General features: G+C 36.6%; 1 protein-coding gene across 2 annotated transcripts in view; it reads left to right on the top strand.

The window, feature by feature from the left end:
- AGMO (alkylglycerol monooxygenase) overlaps window positions 1-23600 on the top strand; it is a 186397-nt gene that overhangs the window by 65734 nt on the left and 97063 nt on the right. For both annotated transcript variants that reach the window (XM_071735361.1, XM_071735362.1), the window contains exons 4-5: window positions 10118-10221; window positions 16152-16247. In XM_071735361.1, the coding sequence (XP_071591462.1) occupies window positions 10118-10221; window positions 16152-16247 (200 nt within the window). The remainder of the gene's footprint in view (window positions 1-10117; window positions 10222-16151; window positions 16248-23600) is intronic.

Below are 23600 nucleotides of genomic sequence, written 5' to 3'. Positions count from 1 at the left end.
GGCTCCAATGTAAAGCCCAACTTGTGTAGGCCTAATTTAGGCACATGTCTTTGTTTCCTGCTGAAGGGACAGGGAAGGGAGTGGTGGGAGAGAAATAGCTTTCTGGTGCTAGAGGCATCTTCTAGATAGTTTTAGATGATGCACTTAAGGGTGGGCTTTACCAGGTGGATTCCAGCTTGGTGGGGTACAGAGGAAAGCTTATGTGCCTCCTTTATTTTTTGCCTTTATATTGATGCTGTGTGCTTTGACAGTTGCTTGTGTTCTGGTCTCTTTATCTAATCAATCTGTCTACATGGCTCCCATGTCCTTCTTGTTAGAATGATAAATGGAAGAGGTTACTCAAGTTTCAGCATCCAGAACCAACCTGTTGTATGACAGATGCACTGATAGGTTATTACTTGATGGGCTCAGAGGCTCTATGGGTAGCTGTGTACTTTAAGGAATGGGAGTATGAGTACAGACAACATTGGTCCAGATGTGTTTTGTGGAAATGCATCTTTTTGTATGCATCACACATGTTGTAAGTAAGCAGTGTGACTACCAAATACAATGGATCTATCACTGTTAAATAAGCACACAGTATCTGTTACTACATTAGTTCTTTTTATTTCTCGGAGAAATAATTTGAGATTTGTCTCACTAAACACCAGAACTTGACTTAAAAGGATTAACTGCCCTTTGTTTTAGTTGTATAATATGTAATGAACTTGTTTCAAAGTCTGTTAAAAAGTTTTTTGCAACTTAATTCAGTAAATTTTGGATGAGGTCCATAGAGAGTACAAAACTTGTGTGTATAGACTAAAGCATCTGTCTGGCTTTTCTATGGTTTTTAAACCTATGAATGCAAATTTTTGCATTAAACATTTGAATGCAAATGTTTACCAGTTTGTTTAAGCAGGGTGCTGCGTCTCAATATCCCCCAGGTTCTCCTGATATCTCAGTAAATTTCAGTATATTCCTTTGCAAATCTAGATCATGTTTCCACACATCTGTCACACAGGTACTTGGCTTAATAAATCATCCAAAACACTCTGCAAGAGAAAACTGCATAGAGCTCATTCCTTTTTTACACCAGAATAACTCCATTGACTTATCTTTATCTGGCTTGGAAAAATGAAGAAACAAATAAATAAATGAAGGAATTTGACTTACCAAATAAAAGTTATGTGAGGGGATTGTGGATATTTACTTTGAAAATATGCCTTTGAGTTCGAGTTAATTCATTCCAGTTAATCCTTTGTTTTATTTTATTTTTTTTATATATTTTGTTTGTGTGTTTATTTCCCTCACATTCTTTGAAAATATTGTGAGGGGCAAAACGTAAGATTAATGTGGCTGAATTAGTATCAGTTATTGTTTTCATACTAATATCCTGTAGCTTTATGTTGCTTGAATGTGTGCACATTCAGAGTTTTGAACATTGTGGGAAAAGGTTTCACTGGCATCCATTCCTGCCATTAAAGTGCTTCCCATCTGAATATTGCCTGCCAAAGTATGTGGTATCCTGCAGAGCAAGAGGATGAGGACATAGATTGCAATGAAGCTGAACAGTTTGCACTTCCTAACGGTGACACCAGACATCAATCTTTTATAGAGACAGCCCAGAATACAGCAGACTAAGAACTTCTCCCCCCCTCCCCCCCAAAAAAAAGATAATTCCCTTTTTTTTTTTTTCTTTCTTTCTTTGCCCTTTTTTCCATTTCATTACAGCAGTTTCTTTTTAAGATCCTCCAAGATGAATACCTTCTCAAGTTGCACAAGCTGACGTTTCAGTGGCTGAGATGCTTTTGGGAAGGGAAAAAAAAAAAAAAAAGAAAAAGAAAAGAAAAAAAGAAAAAAACTGAAGTTAAAAAATGTAGGTTCTCTGCAGTAACTTTTTCTTTTAAAAAAAGGAATGTATTTAATTTAGTCTCAGTTCTCTTTATCATCAAGCTAAGGAGCAGAGTGCTAATTTGGTCACAGTTAATGTGTTTCACACATTTATACCACAGTTTGACATCAGAATTCAGTAACACCAAATTATATTATACAGGTTGGCAAATGCTCAGAGCTAAAGATTGCTGGTGCTGTAATCGGCCATATTTGGAGAAGCTTGATTCAATTCTGCAGCTTGTATAAAGTGGCATAGATCTATAGAAATCACTTTGCACCAGCTGTTGAGGATCTTCTCTTTTACACAGGAATTTCTTACAGGTTTGTATTTTAATATATAAATCTAATTTCATCAACAGCGTGATTTATAGCTGTGCAATTAATGAGCCATATGCTCCTCTTTGTAGTAAAAAAGGTGCAGAAAGAGCTAAGTGCTGCAAAGAATTGCTACATCAATGAGCTGCAGAAGTTAGCCTATACTGTGTCACTCAATCAAGAAGCTGTGAGGGTGTAAGATGAATAAACCCTGCTATAACAAGTAAGAACCCTCACTGAAGAAAGGGGAGTTGAAAAATTTGCATCCAGTATAGGTGGGAAATGCTTGACAGGGCTTGGGAACGGGTTCACAAATAGGATTTTAAGCTTTGGTTTAGTTCCTTGAAACTGCCATGGCACCAATATTTTTTTTAGGTACAAGCAAGAGCTGTTTTCAGCTTGCACCTACAGAATCTGTTACGAAAGCCAGAACATCTGGAAAACAAACAGGATACTTGAATCAAGCCTCATGCACCCACAAAAGAGACAAGTGACAGTGAAATAGCTGCTGCTTTCATATCCAAAGACTCAGATCTTTGGTACAGAGATCACCCAGAGCTCAGGCAAACAAAAGTTTAAGGAGCTGCAGAGCTGCTCCAAGCAGCTAGAGAACTTGAACTGGCTTCAGGAAGGTGTGAGGAACAGGTTTGCTGGGTAAGTTGTTGTACCAGAATTCATGTGAGACTGGCTGTGTACTAAAAGACTTGCCAAATATTCTACTATTTTCAGACGTTACATATGTACACGTTACTGAAACTTCATTCCTTTCATGTGATCCTTCCTCTTGAATTTTTCCGATTTGTCTTTGTGGAAAAATCCAAATACAACATTTGCATGTTAAAATTGCTTTGGATCATTATCTTCTCAGTATCTTTCCCCACAAAGGAATGCACATTCACTTTCTATTAAAAATGCGAGTGAAGTCAAAGATTGAGTCACTGTGAATTAATTTCTGAATCCTTACCTAATAACCTTTCTTCCTTTGTGGTTTTCCATAGCATGTGTTGTACAAGACTGTTCAGTTCCCAGCAACTGTATGAAAAGCTTGCAGGCCATGGGTTAGGTCTTTCTCTATGAAGTTAACTGAGAATTTTGCTCTTGCTCACCTGGATGTATCTAACTTGCATAAAATTGGATCTATGGAGCTTTGCTTCTGAGGAGAATTCTCCTACTGCAAGAGACTGGGTTTTCAGAAGCCATGTGGCTTTTTCTAGCCTTTCAATTGATGTCCTATACTTGTGAGGATGCCAGGAAATAACAGCACATGTGGGCTGATAAGACCATTATTTTTGACCTGGCCAAGCTCTGCTTTCCTAACCATGTGGTAGCTTAACTATTTTTCAGATTCAGAAATGTATCTGAGTATAATTCATAGTCCCCTGGATTCTTGCTAAGAGGGGATATGATCTGGCCTCTTGTTTGTTCTGGGTAGCATATGTAATACTTTGGCTTGTCTTGGTTCTTCCCACGTTTCCCTAGGCCATTCTGCATCTTAAGTTTTGCAGATCTTATTGTGGATTTGTTGTGTGGGAGCAGTTTTGTGTTTTCAACTGGTGTGGCAGCAGATCAAGCAGGAGGTTTTGGCGTGTGCACTGATTCTGGATGCAGGTTTTGTAAAAGGCTGGTCTCATTTTTGGCTTGTAAGCCATGGGAGCATATACTGTGTCTTACTTGATTATAAGATAGCCCGCTCAGTAAATAGTTTGCTGACCACATGCAGTAACTTAAGAGGGCTGAAAAACAGAGATAATAAGTGTACAAAACACAGCAAAATCACATCTTGCATCCGGGAAGAATCAGATGCAGAATATCTAGTGAAATTTCCTAATTAAGCTGCTGGATTGGAACTATATAGGTTACAGTGTGTCTCGTCGTAGCATTATTTTCTGTTTGAGACTGGCTGCATTTTATGCTTCATGATTGACTATCACAGAATTAACTGGGCACCACAATATATTTTATCGCAAAATGACCAAAGAGGATGAGATGGTGCTGAGGCTGAAGAGGTGTCTCTGAGTTGTTCCACTTCTCCTCCTGGCAAACAAACTCGGGGATCAAAGTGGAGTGAATTCTCTTTTTTCTATTATTCTAAAAAACAGTAAAAATCCTGCCCTCTAAATGCCGAGAGTATCTGTGTTGAGTACATGCAGAGATAGGTACTTCTCAATAAAACTGTGCAGAGGAGGAAAGGTAAGAAAGTTGTTTGAAGCTATATAGTAAACCAAGTCTATTTCACCACTTGAACTCAGGTCTTCTTACAGCTGCTCTTTTGATTTAAATAACTGATCATCCTGAGAATACAAACTGCTAACACTTGCTGTAGCCAGAGCCAGAATGCAGGAAAAAAATGTGTCTTGATAGAAAAAAAGAAGTGTACATTTCTCTGTATACATGCTTTGTGTGTGGTATATAATACAGTCTTCCAGATAAATTCCTTGGATCCAGTCCTTTTCTCATTAAACCCATACAGTCCTACACTTACAGTAACGTAACTGAGGAAAGAATTTGTTCCTAAAAGAATTACGTTTCTAATAAGAAGGAAGCAGAGGCTTTTGGCAAATAACATATCTTGCAGCTCTTAGTGTAAAACACTAAGACAAAAAGCAAAGTTGGATCAGAAGAGTAACAAAAGAGAGACTACACCACAAAAGAGTCATGTATAGATTATGTCCACTTTGGTTGTGGAAATGATGACTAATCTGTGTGGGCAGATTTCTGTTTTCACTTGAGGTGGGATAGATTCTAGAGTGACTTCCTACTGAATAAAGGCATCCACACTGGGTCCCAAAATACATTTTTTTTGCCAACTATTATTTTTTAAAAATCTGATGAGCATCCCTCCGTGCAACAACACTTGGGTGGCACTCTGACTGTTCATCGCATTCAAGTGTAGAATCCAGCTGGGAATGAGACTTTTTAAAAAAGCCCTTCACAAGGAGAGACTTAGTCAAACATTTCAGAAGCATCAACAGAACAGAATAAAACAAGGCAGGGAAGTACTAAGTAGTCAAACATCAGTTGTTTTATGAATAAGAAAAGCTAATAGTTTACTGGAGAGTAGGGAGGGTGCAAATATGTAAAGTATCAACTGGAAGATTTAACTTTAGGACATTTTTATTTTCTCAGTCATCCTGGGGTTTTTACTAATTCTGACTGGAGAGAAGTAGACCCATGAGATGATCTCTTTTGTATTGCTTTCAGGCAAACATTGCACAGTTCTTTCCTCTGAAGCTCTGCAGGTTTCAACTGCTCGAGGAAGCATCAGTTTCCACACTGGGGTCAGCAGGGCCCTCACCCTGGGTGAGGGGTTTCTTGCCACGTGCTTATCTTTGTGGATTTCATCAGAAGGTTGTAATCCTTGGCACAGTAAATGGAACTTCACTATCTTCTAAGTTTCTAGCTGGTAGTTCAGTTCCTCATTAAAACTGAAGGCATCTAACTTGCAAGAGATGGCAAGCATAGTGAAACTCTAGGGGTTTTTCAAATTAAAGTAGCTGCTGAGGGAAAACTTTCCCCTGTTCTCCGAGGTGCATTCAGTGTTGACTGAAAGAGAATGAAAACTTTACATGACTCGTCTTATAGAGATGTATCTAATTCAGCTGTATTTTTTTTCACTTTACTTTAGACCCAGGTCTTATAAAGCTATATGCAATGAAATTGCCACCTTTTAGTTAAAAAGTCTGTCTAATTTTTTTTTTTAATTCAAAAAAGATTTATCAAATCTTTGCCATTTCACTGATTTTGAGGATTGTGTAAAATGGTTGCTTTCATTGATATCACTCCATGACATGACTAGGGATTTTTTTGACTTACGTATTTTCTCCTGTTGATTAACAAAATGCATTGGGCTCTGGAAATCATTGAAAACTACTGAAATAAACAACAACAAAGTCCCATTTTGAAATCCCTGGAATTTGTGTTCTTGAAGAGAAATCTTATGTGATCTCTCTTCAGGTATCATAGGAAGGGATTTGATTAGTCAAAAAAACACAATTTCAAATAGAAAATAATTAAAGCTAAGTAGAATAATTGTTTGCCATATGGTTGTTATGTTGTGTGGAACATTTTATGTATTAATCATGAGGAGAAGAGAGGAAAAGAAGGATAATATATCTTTCTTCCTTTTGGAAAACCCAGAAAAGAAGATAAAGTAGGACTGCTGCAAAAAGCCTGGCTCTAACTTCTTGATAATTGGTGCTGCGTTGTTGCAACTAAGTCCTCCAAAGCCTCCTCTTCTCCAGATCACTTCCCTCAGTCATTTTATTTCTTCTATCGGTAGATTTCATATATTGAATCCTAAAAACAACAAATCGTCATTTTCCTTTAGAAGTACTATTAGAATCCACATTTCTGAGCCTCTTGGAACCCACAGATTTTTGGCATCTGCTGGGCTGACTCTGATTTAACTTCATGGAGACTTAAAGAACTAGGATAATAACTGAGGGCCAAACCATAACTCTTCCATCATCCAGCAGTTCCTGTGAAGCACCAATTTTCTTTCCTTCCTCACCCATCTACATGGCGTGATTGATTCTCTTGTGGGATTACGTGCTGTTTCTTTTGTATTTTATATTGGGGGGTGGAAGATAACATTCATTAGTTCTGTACAATGTTAGTAATAATAAATGATAATTAAAACCAGCAGCAAGATGTAGTTGTTTTGTTCTTCTCCACGTGCAAATAGCTCATCAGGTCTCCACCCATTATGAGGAACCCAGGGGAAAGTTACACCAGGGAAAGAGGTCCTTGTTGTGCTAGGTTGTAATTTGTGCAACTTTCCTCACAACTACACAAAAAGGAAATGCGACCTTTGTCTTCTGTTAGAGAGAGTTCATCATAATAGCAGAAGATGCAGAAGTTTTTATAGACTCAGCTGGATGTAGTAGTCAGAAACTTTAAACCTGGTCCCACTGTGAGCAGGAAGTTGGACCATGTGTGGTTCTTTCCAGTCTGAATTGTCCTACAGTTCTATGTTCGTTCTCCTGAATCAGAAAGGTTTGTATATATGTGTGTTGCAGCAATCTATTTATCTATTTTTTTATATTAGCCACATTTGAAGTAGGAAACAGAAAATCCCATTAAAGAATGATCTGGGTGGTTTCTCTAGTTCTATCAACTTCTTTTTTGCTGTGGCTTCATAGGAGGTTTTGACTGCAGAGATCTACAAAATGCAGTAGTACTTCCTGTTTTCTACAAAGGTTTGTTTGTTTTTTTTTTAAATCTGTGTTGGGATTGGCCATATCTCTGTCTTGTACTTCTTTTTATCTTTATCTAACTATATATAAGAGAAAGTGCATATGAGAGAGTCTTTTATAATTTTGTTCTTATTTAAATAACTTTCCTAATTTTGCTTCTGGTTATTATTATGAATGAAAAACTGTAACCCCAGTTCTCCTATAGACACAAATATTTTGGGTTCTGTCGAGGTTAGGTGGTGAGCAGTCAGCTGTATTCCTTGAAGAGTGCTTGGTTTGTTTCTTACATTTGTGAGATGCCTCCTAGGTGTTATGATTATAATATTTTTAATGTACTAATAATTAAAGACAGTTTGGGGTGATCTATTTCACACAGATTCACAGTGTTATTCTTTAATTTCAAATAAAAAGTTATTGATAAGCAGTTTTATCTGATAAATTTTTAAGACAAAAAATATTTCTGATCATCAGCTCTGCCTGTTTTGCTAAGGAATTTACCATAGTCTGTGCCATTGATGTCAGCAACAATAGGATTAAGGAGTAGGACTTAATTTAGTTAACTGTAACAGAAGCCAGAAATAGCTTTTGTAATTAAATTACTTGTGGCAGAATTGTTTGTTTATCTCTCTAATATTCCTAGGGTATATTTTTGAATGATAGATCATTTAAGCTGACTTCCACATCTGAAAGATTAACACTTTACTGATACTCAGTTACCTTATTCGATTTTCTTGTTAGTGTAAGAGGCAGTTTAAGTGAAAAATGAATGCTAATAAAATGCCTTTTTAGTAATTCATTTTGAAAACCATTTGACCTTAACTACAATGGAAGTAGACTGTAAAAATCATCATAGATTCCCTTCCTTGAACTTTTCATAATGCTGAAAAATGACTGGGGGAAAGAAGCGAGATCCAGTTACTGTACCCTGTTTGTACAGCTGTAGTTCATTGAGGGGAGGCTTGTGTTACACACAGTTTGTGATAGGAAGTAAATGCTTTTAAAACAACTAAGGAGACAGGTCTTTAACCTCCACCTTTTCAGATGCTTTGTTCGCTCATTTAGCTTCTGTCGAGGTCTTGGGAAACATTTCAAATACAAATTATTATTATTGAGTACTGAAGCTCACCTGAATAATTCATCTCCTAGTGAGCTCATTAGGCAGAGATGCATTAAGATGTTGGAATTTTTTTTTTTTGAGAGATCAGTAATTCTTGATATAGTGAACACTTGTTTCTTCAGGAACATATGCTTTTGAAGAGGGAAGAACTCACAGATTGTTTCATGATTGTTGAAATTACAGTTTTAGATCAGCAATTGTAAGGATTTTCAAAGACTTAGAGGACATTTTAAAATGACGTTGCCATGTAAATTACCAAGCTATCAAAATTAATTAGGGTTAAAAATCTCAGTTTCTGGTATACAAGACTGTTACAAGATGGTCTAGTCCCCTGAAATGGTGAAGACACCTTGAGATTCATTAAGAAGATTTTTTTGACATAATATTACATAGCACACCAATCACCAAACCTGAACTATCTGATGTAAGCTCAGCACCAGATAATTTCAGTACTTTAAATTCATGCTATAATATCGTTCTCTGAGGACGATTCTAGTATCTCCCAAAGGCACTTTTCTAATTGCTCTGGTGAAACAAGTCAGTGGCAATGGGAATGCACAGCAGGCAGTCAACCAGTAAGCTTTTAATTTCTTTGATCGGCTGAGGGTTTGTGTATGCTTTACCACTTGAAATACGTCACCTTAAATTAAAAGTTTTATGCTAAATAAGCATTATTTGTGCTGCATTCACCACCCCCTTCCTGATTTTGCTGTAACTAAGGTCATTTTCATGGGTTGTAGCTATGCATCTGATCCTCGTGACCATTTTTATCTTGACTGTCCAGACATCAATATAGACTGCAGAAGGCCCACCCAGATCTTCACTTAGTGAGAAAATACCCTGAAATAAAATCAGGATTTTGAAGCATCCTTCACTGCAGTGCCATTAGAGGTGCTATGCCTTCTGAGCACATGGCTGACACTGGGTTTGCTCTTCTTTCAGTAACTTTTTTTGACTATGACACAGCAGAGAGACTCCTCTCCTCAGGCTGGGTTCAGAGTTCCCAGCAAGCAGCCATTTGTTGTTGTATTTGTCACCAGTGGGCAGGCAATGTGTGTGTTTTGTGGCCTGTGGCACAAGTGGACTTGGAGATTTACATGTTCCAGAAAACTGTAAACCTAACAACAGACACCACTTACACTGTTAAAATCTGAAGCCTAAGATTTTTGGAACTTCTTGTGTCACCTTCTAGTCTTGAAGTATGTATCTTCAGTAAATAAATCCAGGCACAAAAGATCCTCAGTCCTTGTCCCTCTGAAGCCTGTAAGAAGGCTCCTATTGACTCGTGTTACCAGGACTCAACTCAGGCTTTCTGGCCATTAAACTCTCATCTCACACATCCTTCTTCTGATCTTCCAGTACTGATTTCAGTTCCTGCCACAGCCTTGCCTGTCTCAGCAGGAAAGTTATGCTGACTTGTGTCCACTTACTGACATTTAACCTGCCCTACCCAAAGTCAGCTCTGAGCATTAAAGTTTTATTACCTGCTATACTATGGTAAAAGAGCAAAGTGTAAGTTGGGGGATTAGTTGCTTTTAGCTTGAGAAAAAAGGTTTTGGGAAACAAATGTTGCTTTGTTCTCTGATACATACCTCATTGGAAATTATGTATTTTGCAGAGGTTAATATACTGTGGGCAGCGCACCAAATACATCACAGTTCTGAAGATTACAACTTATTTACAGCTCTGAGACAATCTGTACTGCAAAAATACACCTCCTGGGTAAGTTGAACTAGATTTGACAAAGAAATCAATATCAATAAGATTTAGTAAAGTGAAAACATAGTATTTATTTTGCTTCAAATTATATAAGATGCTTGACATTGAAAGCACAGAAATTAAAACCTGAATATTCGGAAAATCATAAGCTTTAAAAATACATTGATTAAGTTTTTTTTACAGTAAACTTGAAAAAAAGATACAGAAGTCAAGTTCAAGAAGGTAAATTGTAGCCCTGCATTTTTATCTTCATAACTTTCTAAGTAAAATGGGACTTTTTTTCTCATTCAGTTTTTCACACGTAAGTACAGGAAAAGATCAGATTATAACATAAGTACTCTAGAATATGTCTGTATAACTGAAAAGAGTAGGAAGAAAAATCATTACTAAAGATTGCTTTGGACATGTAACTGTATTTATTTGCCTTTGCTCACTCATGGGTTGTGTCAGTACTCCTGTGAGTAAGGGCAGCATGCCACTACTTTTGCCTGGTGTTATTTCAGATTTAATTTATTTTAAACGGTGAGCTGTGTACATATCCAATATAAATTAAGATGACTACTCATTTTAGGATTAAAAACGTGTATTTCTAAATCCATCCATAAATGTAACATACCATTCAGTGTTTCGTTTTGGGCCCAGCTTAATTACTGATTTCCTCAGTTTCTCTCTGATGTTCTCCTGGGACTCAGTTTTTTAAGGCTGTAGTTTCTTTCTTTGTTTAAAAAGAATATTAACTTAAAAATTTGAATTTTCAGAATTAGAAATCAAATGCACTATTCAATATATTTTTTTTAATGGCAAAACTGTCTAAATGTTCTTCTCCAATGAGGTTTAATGCTGGTGGTGAAGGAAACCCACAGTCCTCTGGCAATCTCTACAACTAGGCTATGAGCAAATGACTCAAAGCCAAAAGTGTGTGCTCACACAAATGCATATCCAGTGTAACTCCATTAACTTCAGTAAAGTAAGTCTGGATTTGTGTTCATATCGCTGAGCAAGGACTTAGCCTGTTGTTCATAACTGTTTGAGCCCATGAGCCAGTGTTAGGTTCCAAAAAAATGACTAGATCTTCTGGGATATTGTGAAGCAGATACTGTTTCTTCATTTTTTTTTCTTAAAATCACCTCTGTAAATTCTTTCTATTTTTTAATTCAGAAAATAGTCATCTGGTGTTGGTAGGAGTGCCTTGAATTTACACGACCATGATGAGCAATAGCAGAAGGGATGCATCTCTGTCACAAGTCTGCTTCCTGTGTAAATATTGCCATGCTAAAGACTTAAACTATACACATTTACCCGTTGGGACCTTATGTGCAAATGCTTAACAAAAACAATAATTCAAAGAAGACAAAAATCCTCTGTGTACATATGGATGTGTGCATAAGCACTTTGCCTGTCTGCAGTATGGTTTGGAGGATGATACCTCAGAGAGCATAAAATATTCAGGAAGGTCGAGATGTCTGGCATTCTTAGGTTCTGAAGACCATCCCCAGGACCACACTGTTATCACTTGAGCAAATAATATAAGTAGATTTAAAATTAATTTAATTTGAGCAAGTTGAAACAAATCTAGGAATCTGTAGTACTCTTGTATGAAGTGTTCTTTCCACTGAGTAATTGGTATTAGCCAAGACATTTGGTTAATGTAGATACTGATTTACCTTTCCCCAGAACTTTTGGGAGGTGTGCCCGTTTTTTTTTCCAAAGCCTTACTGTGCATGAACACAAATCTTGTAAAAGCTCTGCTATTTTTTTTGACTTCTAGACTTGTCCAGAACCCTATGTATGCCTTGGTCTCAAAACTGAAACTCAGTGAAGCCTTTAGTTAATCTCTGAGAACGATCTGATGTTGCTGAAAATTTACTGTTGAATGCAGTTTGACATCCAGTTTTGTGAAGGCTGTGAGAAAATTGTGGTGGATGATGTGGGATTGTGGGACTGTTCTGCTGCCAGCTCCGTATGTGTTTTAAGTTAAACATTGTAAGACAAATAAATCAGCATATTAATCTGTGTGGGTTGTGCTCGAGCTGATTGAAAAGATGTGAAACAAGAGAGAAGAGAAGAGAAAAACATGCTTTAAATACTATCAGTGGTGTGAAATGTACTTCTGAACTTGGAACCAAATGCATATTGCTTCATGTTGTCTGCACACACAGGAGATATCTTACTCCAGTGAAGGGGTCATGGAGAAGCAGACCTAATGTTAAAACCAAGAGATGGTTTGGAAGCCCATTTTGTAGGGAAAAAGCTGTGGGGGGGAAAAAAAAAGCATGTTGATTTTTAAGAAGAAATCAGCAAGCTTCTACTGTAGACATTTCTGCTTTTGATGAAAGTTAAAGTGCAATTGTGAAAGAAGAGTTGCATATACACCTTGAAAAGTTATGATTTAATTTATTGAGTATCCATTCTTGATTTTCCTACAAGAGTTAGTTAATTGCAAATATTAGGTCCATAAAAATTTTATAGCTTTAGACTATACATTTATATAAAGGGCTGAACTCTGCTTGTAGCTTTAAAAGCAGTAGAAACATCAATATATAAATCCACAAAGTGAACAGGTAACCCTTCTCAGCATAGGGTCACAAAGTTCACTTAACTACTGAGGAAACTGCCAGGTCTGGGATCTGTAAGAGGTGTTGTGTTTTTTTTTTTTAACCTTACCTTCATCCCCTGCAGAATCCTTGCAGAAGTGTAGCCCACATGAAGTAGCTTTTGGCAACTGCCCCATGGCCTCTCCACCATACACTGCAGCCCCCCTGCAACCCACAACCCAGCATGGAATCGGGTGGGCTCAGCGCAGGGACCTCAGCCCTCCTGCTACACCTTACAGGTTTCATGTGTTCTCTTTTCTGTAGTGGAAGTGTTTAAAAGCTTTTACTTAGAGAGGACAAAAGGTGGAACATGCCCAGACTGAGAGAGTGGAGAGGACACACACCCTACAAAAGGGGCAATGCAGACAGCTGCAGGGGAGCAGCCCCAGATATGGATCCCTCTCCCCCCTCCTCACTGAGTGCCTTTCCCATCAGGTTATCAGTTATCGTGGCTCGCTCTCAATCTCTGCTGCTGAATCCACAAATGGGAAAAGATCTGTGAGTGTGATAAACGTTTTTCTGCAGTTTTGCCCAGAAGTTCTGTCTCTGAGCCAGGAAAGCTTTCCTTCTGCAGATTAGTGGAAGCTGGTACGTTCCCATGACATGTTTTGATTTGGTGAATTGGCATTTCCAGTAGAAAAACTATTTAATGATTTTGTATTTTTTTTCTGACATTGATCTTGTTGTTTCAGTGGAACCACAAATAAAATCCTTTTTTATGGGAGAGGTTTTTGTTCCTCCCTATGGGTTCTACTTCTGCAAATGATCTTTGAAATCCTTTCTGTGCAAAAGAAAGCTTACATTGCAAACATGAAACATGGAAACATGAGGCAGTTAGGAAAGCATTCTCCTTTGTCAATCTCACATTTACCCATAGATTTATATATAATTTCCCTCATCTCACCACTTAGCAGGGAAATCCTAGGACTCATTGCGAGAATTAGGTTAGAAAATAAATATGAAGATGATCCTTTCTTCCACTCTGAGTCATCTGTAAATACTACCAAATTACCTCTGATACTTTTAGGGAAAAAGCATTTAATTTTAACCCTGCTTTCAATCTGAACCACTTCCATGAATAATCTGAAAAACATCTGTTGGGAATTGGTTGGGGTTTTGTTTTTTTTGTTTGTTTTTAAATCAACTTCTTTTCCATTCCTTTTAAAAATTTCCCGCTTTTATGCCATTAGAGAGGTACAATCAATAACAAGTGAAAACTGCAGTAGATTTACTTAAATATGGCCGTGTGTCCTACTCTTTCATTGGCTTCTTTGTAAGTCAAATTTTGAGAAAAAAACATGCCAGCCTTCTGGCTGTTGACGGACAAATATCTCTTAGTATCTTTTTTTTTTTTTTTTTTTTTTTTTAGCTCACCTGCTTTTAATAATTAAATACTGTGGGGGTCTAGATTAGAGGAAGGAGGAAAATGGGACTCAGAAAAGAGACTACTCCCTGCCAGTGTTTAGGACATTTCTTCTAAAGCATGGGAGGTTTGCACTACATTTCTGTTTCAGAGCATGCATTTCCAGGTTGCTCTTCTCTTTAGTAGTCTTCTGCATATGGCAGTCTGCTCTCCTCTTTTAATTCTTAAAGAAATCTCATGCCCACCCCTACTCCAGAATTTTATTCCTGAATACCACAGCCCCATCATAGGCAAGAGTTGCTGTGAATTTTCATGAGTTTACACAGACAGAGTGATTCTTAGGGACTGATCGAGTGAATTTCACCTTATATGTAATTTTCCTTCTTTTATGCTCTATATATGTTATATAAACACTTTGGCCTTTGAGGATCAGACTGATTAAAACAAAATAGCTCTTCACATTATTTTCCCCAAGCTCCAGGATCTCAGAGTTTCTAATGCTACTTTCTAGAGAGTAGAATCCTTCTACCACCTTTGAATTCCTTTACTTCTTGGAAAAGCACTTCCAAGACATTCAACCAGAAATGCCCCATGTGTTGTCTGTGGGGTAACTATGATCCATGAAGCCTTTGAATGTAGTTTTTTGAAATAACAGTCCTCCCAGCCTTTCAGGAGAATGCTGCAGTGACTTAAGGTTTCTTTTTCCAGTGCTTCAGTCATTGTCTGATTTTGAAGCCAGCAGACCAAGCTGAGAATTCAGGGTCTTAGTTCTTCCTTGCCTCATGTCAATGAGATATGGCTGTGGTGACTTTCTCAAGGGTATCAGTCACATCGTGGGGATGGAAGTGCAGTTGTTTCACAGCCCCAACATGATATGTTACCTATCAGGTAGGCATTTTGACAAAAACTGAGGGAATATCAGCATGAACTGGTACGTGCAGACCTACACTAAAGGAATTTTTGGCTCAGAAGGCCTGTCGTGGCTATCAGATTGCTTTCTTTGATGTTCAAAGATTTGATTTTTTTGAAAAGGACAATAGAAACTTTAAAAATCGATTTTGATAACTTTACTGTGTTTCAGAGAAAACTCTTATTTGTTATCCAGATTTTCCCTGAGTGCCAAAGAGATTTAAAGTTTTGAAGATACCTCTTCTACTCTTTGTTTTACAGAAAATCTCTGTCTTTCAGGGAAATATCAGCTTTTTAATGCAGCTTGTACAACACAATGTCAGGTAGAAGAAATAATAATAATAAAAAAAAGATAAGCCACCTTCTGAGGAAAGCAGGTTGATTTTTAAACACATAATAGAAGACTTTTAACACTCTAATAGGAGTCTTATTCTATTGCTCAGCCAGTTCATTAATTAATTGTGAAATTCCTGGGACTTTGTATGTGAGATACCAGTGTCTTTTTCAAGTTTCAGTTTCAATTTTCTGAAACTATTCTCAAGCTAGCACATCTGTAGAACTCAGCACTATATGAGGACTTCAAGGGAGATGCTGTGAGAAAATTAGGGTTAGAATTTATAATTAACTTAGAAAGCCAAGTAAGCTGCCTTATGCCCTTATGGTGCTCACGTACAGAGTTTGGATGGCAAAGCTATAGAGTTAAAAATTCCCATTCTCCCCTATAAGTGAACCATTCATGTCAAGAATATGTTGCTGTAGCTGTCTGCTCTATATACAGAGTAAACATCTTAGTCTCAGGATTTTTGGGTTCTGTTCTTGATTTTTTTTTTTTCTTGCTCATTATGGCTTTTGGGAAGAGACTTGCAGCAGATCATGTCTCATTTGCTGTAGCACATGTGATAGTAACACAGTGATCATCATCTATTCTACATAATGTCTGAGTTATGGTGGTATCAGAAGCAGCTATTATCTTGTGCAGTGCTTTGAGTTTCTGAGAGAGTACTTGGTTATATCACCTTAAGTTTAAAATCATATCTCTAACCTATATTTTCTTTCTCGTTTTCCAGATTTTCAACTTGCCCATGGCACTTTTCATTCCCCCTTCAGTGTTTGCTGTTCATCTGCAGTTTAATCTGCTTTACCAGTTCTGGATACATACAGAGGTAAACTGGGTTTTTTAAGCCATACCTAAACAGTTAGCCTGGAGCAGTATCCTGGAAATCCACAAGCAGCTGATTTATTGTGTAAGAAAAATCTTTGTCTGACTTCTTTAAGGAAAAACATCTGTTCGTTCTTATTCCCTTTTCTGAATATATATTGCTAAGTTTATAAGAAGCAATGAGGCCAGTTGGTCCCAATTAGATTGAAAAAAAAAAAAAGAAAAAAAAAGTTACTGCAAGGAATCAAAACTTTTTGCTATTTTAATACTGTATTTTGTGATCTTGCTTATTAAGCATTTATGGCAGATAATGAAACTGATTTCATTTCTAAGATAAATATTTTAGGGAAAACATCTAAAACCCAGTGTTTCTTAAACACCATTTAGAGTGCAACTGAAGCCAGATAGTATTGCTTTCTTAGTGCAAGTAATTCTTAGATGAAAACCACTCTTTTATTATCTGATGGTTATTTGCTTATTACCGCTCCTATTTATTTGGTTTTTGTGAGTGCATGTACTATATCTACTTTACATAAATATACATAAAATAACTCACTGCAATTACTAAGTAGATTCCAATGCTTCTCAGCTACTTGAACAGCCTTCTGCCTTCGCCCTCACCCTCCAGTGAAGGTGTTTAAAGGTATCCCATGTCATATGTCAGTAAAATATTTCTCAGTAGCTCCTAGTGGACTATGGGCTAATTGTCTTTGCAACATTTAGTCCTTTCATTATTATCCTTTCATTATTATCCCTTTTTTTTTTTTTTGTTTTTTTTTTTTTTGTCTTTATATGCTATTGTAGGTGTTTGTGTTGCTTAAATTTCAGTTTTTATTGTCCCTTTTCTGTGTCCTTCCTTGGGGAAAAAAAAAAGTAAAGGGAAAAAACTTCTGGCTTTCACTTCTGCTAGGCTCATTTCTGTAATCATTAATACATATCTGCTTCTCTGCAACACCACATGAATAGGAAAGTCTTACAACAAAAAGTCACACGTATCACAATAACTGGCATAAACTCAAGCAATAGAGTTAAACCAGTCAGATTGTTTTGAGCAAATTTGAATACTTAGAAATTGTTCCAAAGAATACTCTTGGCAACAAAGTTTCTTTGGCTGTGCCTTGGGCACCCCAAACCTGTTTTGCTGTTTTGCCTCTAAGAAAAAATACAATATTCCTCACCTATATCTTCTCTGCTGTCTGAAGCCATTTATTCTTTTGCTAAGAGGTTTCTAACATTCTCCTTCATAGCAATGGCTCACTGAGTTTTAGCACTGGTTCCACAGTGTGCATCTAAGGTTTCTGAAGTGAATTTCAGAGGCTTATGAATTGCCTACATCACTCCAAAAAGCTAAATCCTTTTCATAGCATATGAGCAATGTGCCAAGTCTCTAGTCTAAACAAGGATGAATTTCAGTCTCAATGAAAAGGTAAGCACTCCTTACTATTAAATTATTGGGCCAGTTGAAGAACAATAGATCTTTTGTACTGATCCAGTTGATCCAATCTTAGCTTTGTTTACAAGGGGAGTTATTCTTAATGTTGGGATTGTTGATTTTGTAGCACAACTGAACTCAGTTGAAATAACTTTAAGTTACGCTGTAAGGTCAAAAATGATGTCAAAATAGAAATAAGATTACACCACGTATTAGCAGATTTCTTGCTCTCAAGGGCAAGAGCGTAACAGAAAAGAGAAGGGAAATGAAATAGTGGCAGCTAGTGCAGGCACACAGGCTTAGATTAGCCAATAGTTTCAGTGAAATGAATATGATTCTTCATCACTGTACAAAACCAGGAGTTTTTGTTTTGAAAAAAACTCTTACAATTCAACTGTTTAAAGCTGTGGTGTCTGTAATTTTATTTTTTTTTTATCAATCCTCTTCTTGATTTTTAATGATTCTAATTATATTACACAGATTATAGTATAAAGAAAATCCATTCTGAAAGTCTCCATTTCCAGCAGTTTCCCATCATATGAGGATTGGGGCTGCAGGCCTGAGGTCATATAGAGAACATCATTCTGTCTGAGTGACTGCTTCTAGCTCTTGGTCTGAGAGCTGAGATGCATCATACCCCATCAGCTCTGGTGGCTTCTGTGGGTGCTCTTACAGGGTGGCAGTACATTTCATTAGGCATCTTATGGAGATGTGCTTCATCATTTCTCTTCTGTCAGTGCAAGTGCTAATAGTTAGCTTCTAAAATGCAGGAGCATTTGGTAAGAAATATGCAGTTTCTTCTTAGATTTCTGTTGCTTTTAATTAGTATCAGGTTTCCTTAGCCAAGATATGGCCTCATTTTGACTGGTCAAGTAAGTTTCAAAATTGTAGTTTTGTTTTGTCCAGGTTTTGTACCAGCAGCTCAGACATTGTCTGTTTTATTTTAACTCAAGTGGCTCGTGTATTCCTTTAAAGGCAGTGTACCAATTCATGAAGATCAAAAGTACCCACTGATTCTATCTCAAACTTCTTTATTTCCTCCGTACTTGGTGTGCATCAGCTTTTAGACTTTTATGTAAATAGAGCAGCATGAAAATTATGTAAAAATTGTACCATTATTTTGGTTCTAGAGATCATTTATTATTGGGAAAATCAGAATGGATTATTGCTATAGGAAAGGCATTTCTGTAATAATAAAGAAAGGATGGGTGTGGTAGAATGAAAACCTGACTTTGTGACTTAAGTTATGCATTAAACTATATTCTTCCATTAAAAGAATTTTGGCTGCCACTAGTCCACTTTTTTTTGTTTTTTTTTTTTTCCCCCACAGCTTCTGTGCATTATAGTGCTGCATACATGGCAATCTGAAGTGACATAAGAAAATTTCCAAAGATTTTGAAAAAAATCTCTGAGTCACATTAAAGTATTGAAAAAAATTCATAATAGTTTATTTAAAATTTTAAATTTAATAACTAAAAACAAACAAGACCACAAAAAATCCCACAAAACAAAACCAAAAAACACAAACCCAAAAAAACCTAAAGAAAACAACTTTTACTTGTGCATAAAGATAGAAACTCGTTAAATCAAGAGGAAACAATTTTTGGTGGTGTCCAATACTGTTTAGGCCAGTGGAATGAGATGGCAAAGTCTGCTCTTAAATGGTCTGCGAGAAATGCTCCTATGACTAGACCATTCTCAACTACATTATAAGGGGATTAAAAAAATGATTTGGTCAAGAAGCACTAAAAATCTAGTTTTTCAAAAGCCACAAAATGTTTCAGGACTGTTACTGACAGACAGAAATACTCCAGTTTATTTTCACAGGTGATTCGGAAGGTCTATGGCTCATATTAAACTATATCCTTCCGTTATGCATTTATTACAACCAATAAGTTAGGTGTGTTTATAACCTGATAGACACCTGTGAAAAACAGAAATTAGTTTCTGTTGGTTTAGCTGTAATTTTTATGAGATGTCAAATTGTATTTGGAAAGTATCAACTGAATCAATCCCTGTTGGTTGTAATTGCAGCAGCATATTACTCCTTGCCTGTTTGATCTTTGACATGCATTAGTTTCTGTTTAATTTTCTAATTTAAGGCAAGACTGTAATCTGCCCTTTACCATAGTCACGGAAGTCAGGTTTCTTAAAGCATCTCTTTTTTCCTTGTTTAAGTATTTCTACCTCATCAAACTCTGGGATCAGAAAAAGGTGAGCCACTGCTATTAACCAGGAGTAACATGGATGAAAACAGGCAAGGAATAGGAAAAAATTTGGCAGCATCTGTTTGTTTTTTTCAGAAAACAGTAATTTAGGAATATTGAAACATGCTCTGGAAATGTATTGTATTTGCCAAATAATATTTTGCACTTACATGCAGTTGGTGCTGGTCTAAATTTCTATGGCTTTCTTTAGCTTTGAATTCTGTTCCTGGCAGGAAGCCATACACAGCCCTGAGTACAGGTGAGCTGTTGTGGCCAAACCCTGAAGTCCTTACATCAATCAGCTCTTGCCTAGGAAGATTCAGAAAAAGTCTTCTCTGTTTTTGTTTTTTTTTTCCAAAGTATGAGCATAGGGTCAGTAAGGAAATTAAGCAAGCAAATTGAATAGCCAAGTAAAATTATGTAAAGTACATAAAATTAAGGATTTCTTTTAAGCACCAGTATACCTGTGATTACAACATCAATAGCAAAAGTTATTCTTGAAACTTTAGAGGATGTAGCTGTCTTTTTAAGGGAAAGCTATTTGAGACAAAAGTCTGTTAGGTGGTGGTTAAAAGAGGCATAAAATCTTCAGGACTATGAGATAAATAAGTGACATCTTTAGACAATAGATATTCAGTTGTTAATTCCCAGGCCCTAACAATTGAGACTTGTTTCCTACTTCTTTGCAGACCTCATTATTTCATTTTCTTGGATCTAGCTTTTGCACATTTGTGTACAGTAGTCTCATTTAAATAAACAAGGAAGTAATGGAGGACTAAACAAGTGTAACAAGGTTTATTTATAGTACTTCCAGTTGCTCGGTAATTTAGAAGCAAATTAGTAAGGCATTTCTTAAACATGAAATGGAAATTTGATCAAGAAGTGAGACTTCATATTTAAACAGCATTTTAGCAAAACTCACTTGACTATAATGCTTTTGAGTGTTTGCAGTGGGTAGCAGATAGCTTTGGTTTTGTGTTTGTTTTGTGGAGTTGGAGACACTTGGGGTAATAAGCTAAAATCTTCAATAGTTTGCAGATGAAAAATGGAGATGCTCTGCTACTAGGTAAAAAAATTTTGAGGCCTTATTTACAAGGCCATGTAATAAACATAATTATATATATATATAATATATATATATATATAATTATGTTTAGGTTAATGTACTGTGAATACTTCCTATAAGGTCAGTAAGTAGTAAGTCAAATTTAAAGTGAAAATTTCTGCAAAATGGTGGGCTGATCTGTTTTCCTGGCCAAGATGAGAAATGTGGTTTGGTTTCTTAGGTGGTGTTTTGGGTTTGTTTGTTTGTTTTATTTTGGTTTTGTTTGTTTTGTTTTTTTTAGGAAAAACATCAACAGTAATTCAATGCATAGTGTATAATTGTGACATTGCATTCTTTCTTGAATTTGACTCTGGGAACTCATTTTTAATTCAAATAGCATACAGGAAGAAAACCTTTGATTTTCTGTATTCTAATACATTGGTTCATTTAACAAAAGAACAAACTTGTTTTCTGTAATACAGGCACTATGACCACAAATAGGCATGGGGTCTGTCTGATGTGCCCTTACAAATTAGAAACACGTCTGTCCCAGTCAAACTGCAAGGGATTAAAAATTTACTATTCATGAGACTTTTGCTAGAAGTTATCAAAAAGATGAATGTATTTAGAGATGATTTCAGCCATTCTCCTTGCCTGATAACACAATCTTGAGATTGTGCCAGACGACTCTCAGTGACACAGATGATTTCAGTGGAGTTCCTAGAAACAGCTCATGTTGTCTCAGAGGCTACTGGCTTCTAGAAGCTGGATTTTCTCAAAGATCCAAGCAATTCTTCTAAAAGAAATGGGGAGTGAACTAATTACGGGTTTGCATGAAGAACGAAAGTTTGTTTTACAAAAGAAAGTTCTGGTCCCATTCTGGAGAGCTGATGCTTCTATAGTTTAGAAATCCATCTTTAGCTTGCCAACTCTCAACTCAAGCATTCACTGAACAAATAAATCAATAAATACCAGGGACATAAAAATACTTTCTTTCATGCAGACAATCCCTTTTTAAGTACAGATAGGATATATATATACTATATAGTCAATAAAATTCAAATATGATTCTGATTAAGAGAGATCTCACTGCTTCAGTCCAGCCTGTCTGCCAAAATTATTAATTAAAAAATGATTCATTAACAAATTACTAATTAAATAAAGTTAAGAAATTATTATTATGTATTATATAATTATTAACTGGATTATAAATTTTCTGAACAAACCCACAGGATGAAAGTCTTTTCATCATTGCAGTTGCCAGAGGGTGGAGAAGAGCAAAGCTAACACTGCTATCACTAAGTGGAAACACTATCAGTAACTGCAAAATGTGATCCATTTTTCTATTTTTCACTCTCCCCATGAGGAGAGAAAAGTATTGTCTTTCTAGATATACAAAGTGTATAACTCTGCTTTTTGTTTCAAATATAAAGAATAACAAGAGAGAAAATAAAACATTCTTAGGAGAGCACACAGTTCCTGTCCTGCTGCACTGGAAAACAATTTCATCAGGAAAAATGAGGGGTGAGGTTTAGAATTACTTCCTTGGCACTCAGGACCTCAATTGGGATTAGAAGTACTAACTTGACCTCACTAGCCCCAGGATGAGGTTATTTTAAACCTAAATTCTGCTTGGCACTTGTAGGCACTTGGGTCTACCCAGAAGTGCTCGACACCTCGAGTTAGGTATCTTATTCTTAACTAGCTTCTCTTTCAACTGACCTGCAGAATAGAAAGGGACTTAAAAATATGGAAATAATTTAAGTTTACTGACTGGTGTTCTGCATCCCAGAGTTCCAAGTCTGTCATGGAGCACAGGAGTAGTGATCTTGTTTATTCAGAAAGCCCCTGCTCCACAGTAATTGGCTTTTGTTGGAGATTTCTGTTTGATGGGCAATAATGCAGGCAGAAGAACTCTTCCTTTTCCCTGTTGAATCCAGGCACTGGTGAGGCCAGAAATGAAATGGTTATGGGACAAGGACATAATAAGGAGCTTGAGTTTCAATCCTAATCATTAAATCCCTGAGTTTGAGTGTTGGTTTCTGGTCCTTGCACCAATGACTCTTCTTGCAAGAGGCAGCTGGGAAATGTTTCCTCTGGGAGCAGTGGGCCTGACTATTGCTAATCTGCCTGCAGAAACCGTAAAACCATAATTCAAGGTATTTATTGAGGCCACTTGAGTCTATTCCTTCTCTGGAGAATTATCAAGATAAAAGTAAAATGAGATATTCAAGATGCAGCACATTTCAGTAGCTTCTGCATCCTGCAAAACAACCTAAACAACTTATTGACCAAATAAAGTTAGTATAATAACAAATAAGTACCCCATTAATGTGGAGATAAATTAGAGATACTGCTCTTCCAAAACAAAAAAAATCCCAACAACTTACGTTTGTACCTCAACTTGTTGGATGTAATAATCTTGAGGTTTTCTCATAGCCTGCACTTATTGAGAATCCATTTAAATTCAAATTTGAAAGAGAATTTGAAAAGACTCTAATTTTTTAAGAGCTTAAAGTATATGATGCTGGCTTTATTTTGATCCATTTAAAGACAAAAGTGAAGAGCTAGACCTGGCTACATTTTAGTGTGTTTCAGGACTGGCATACTGATGTATTTCTTTCTGGGTTCTTTTCACTGCAATTGCCATCATTGTATTTGTCAAGCTGATGA

The sequence above is a fragment of the Heliangelus exortis genome, chromosome 2 (genome assembly GCF_036169615.1).
Source record: "Heliangelus exortis chromosome 2, bHelExo1.hap1, whole genome shotgun sequence".
Taxonomy (NCBI): Eukaryota; Metazoa; Chordata; class Aves; order Apodiformes; family Trochilidae; genus Heliangelus; species Heliangelus exortis.
Note: the sequence above shows the minus strand (reverse complement) of the source record. Positions and strands in the feature narration are given on the sequence as shown.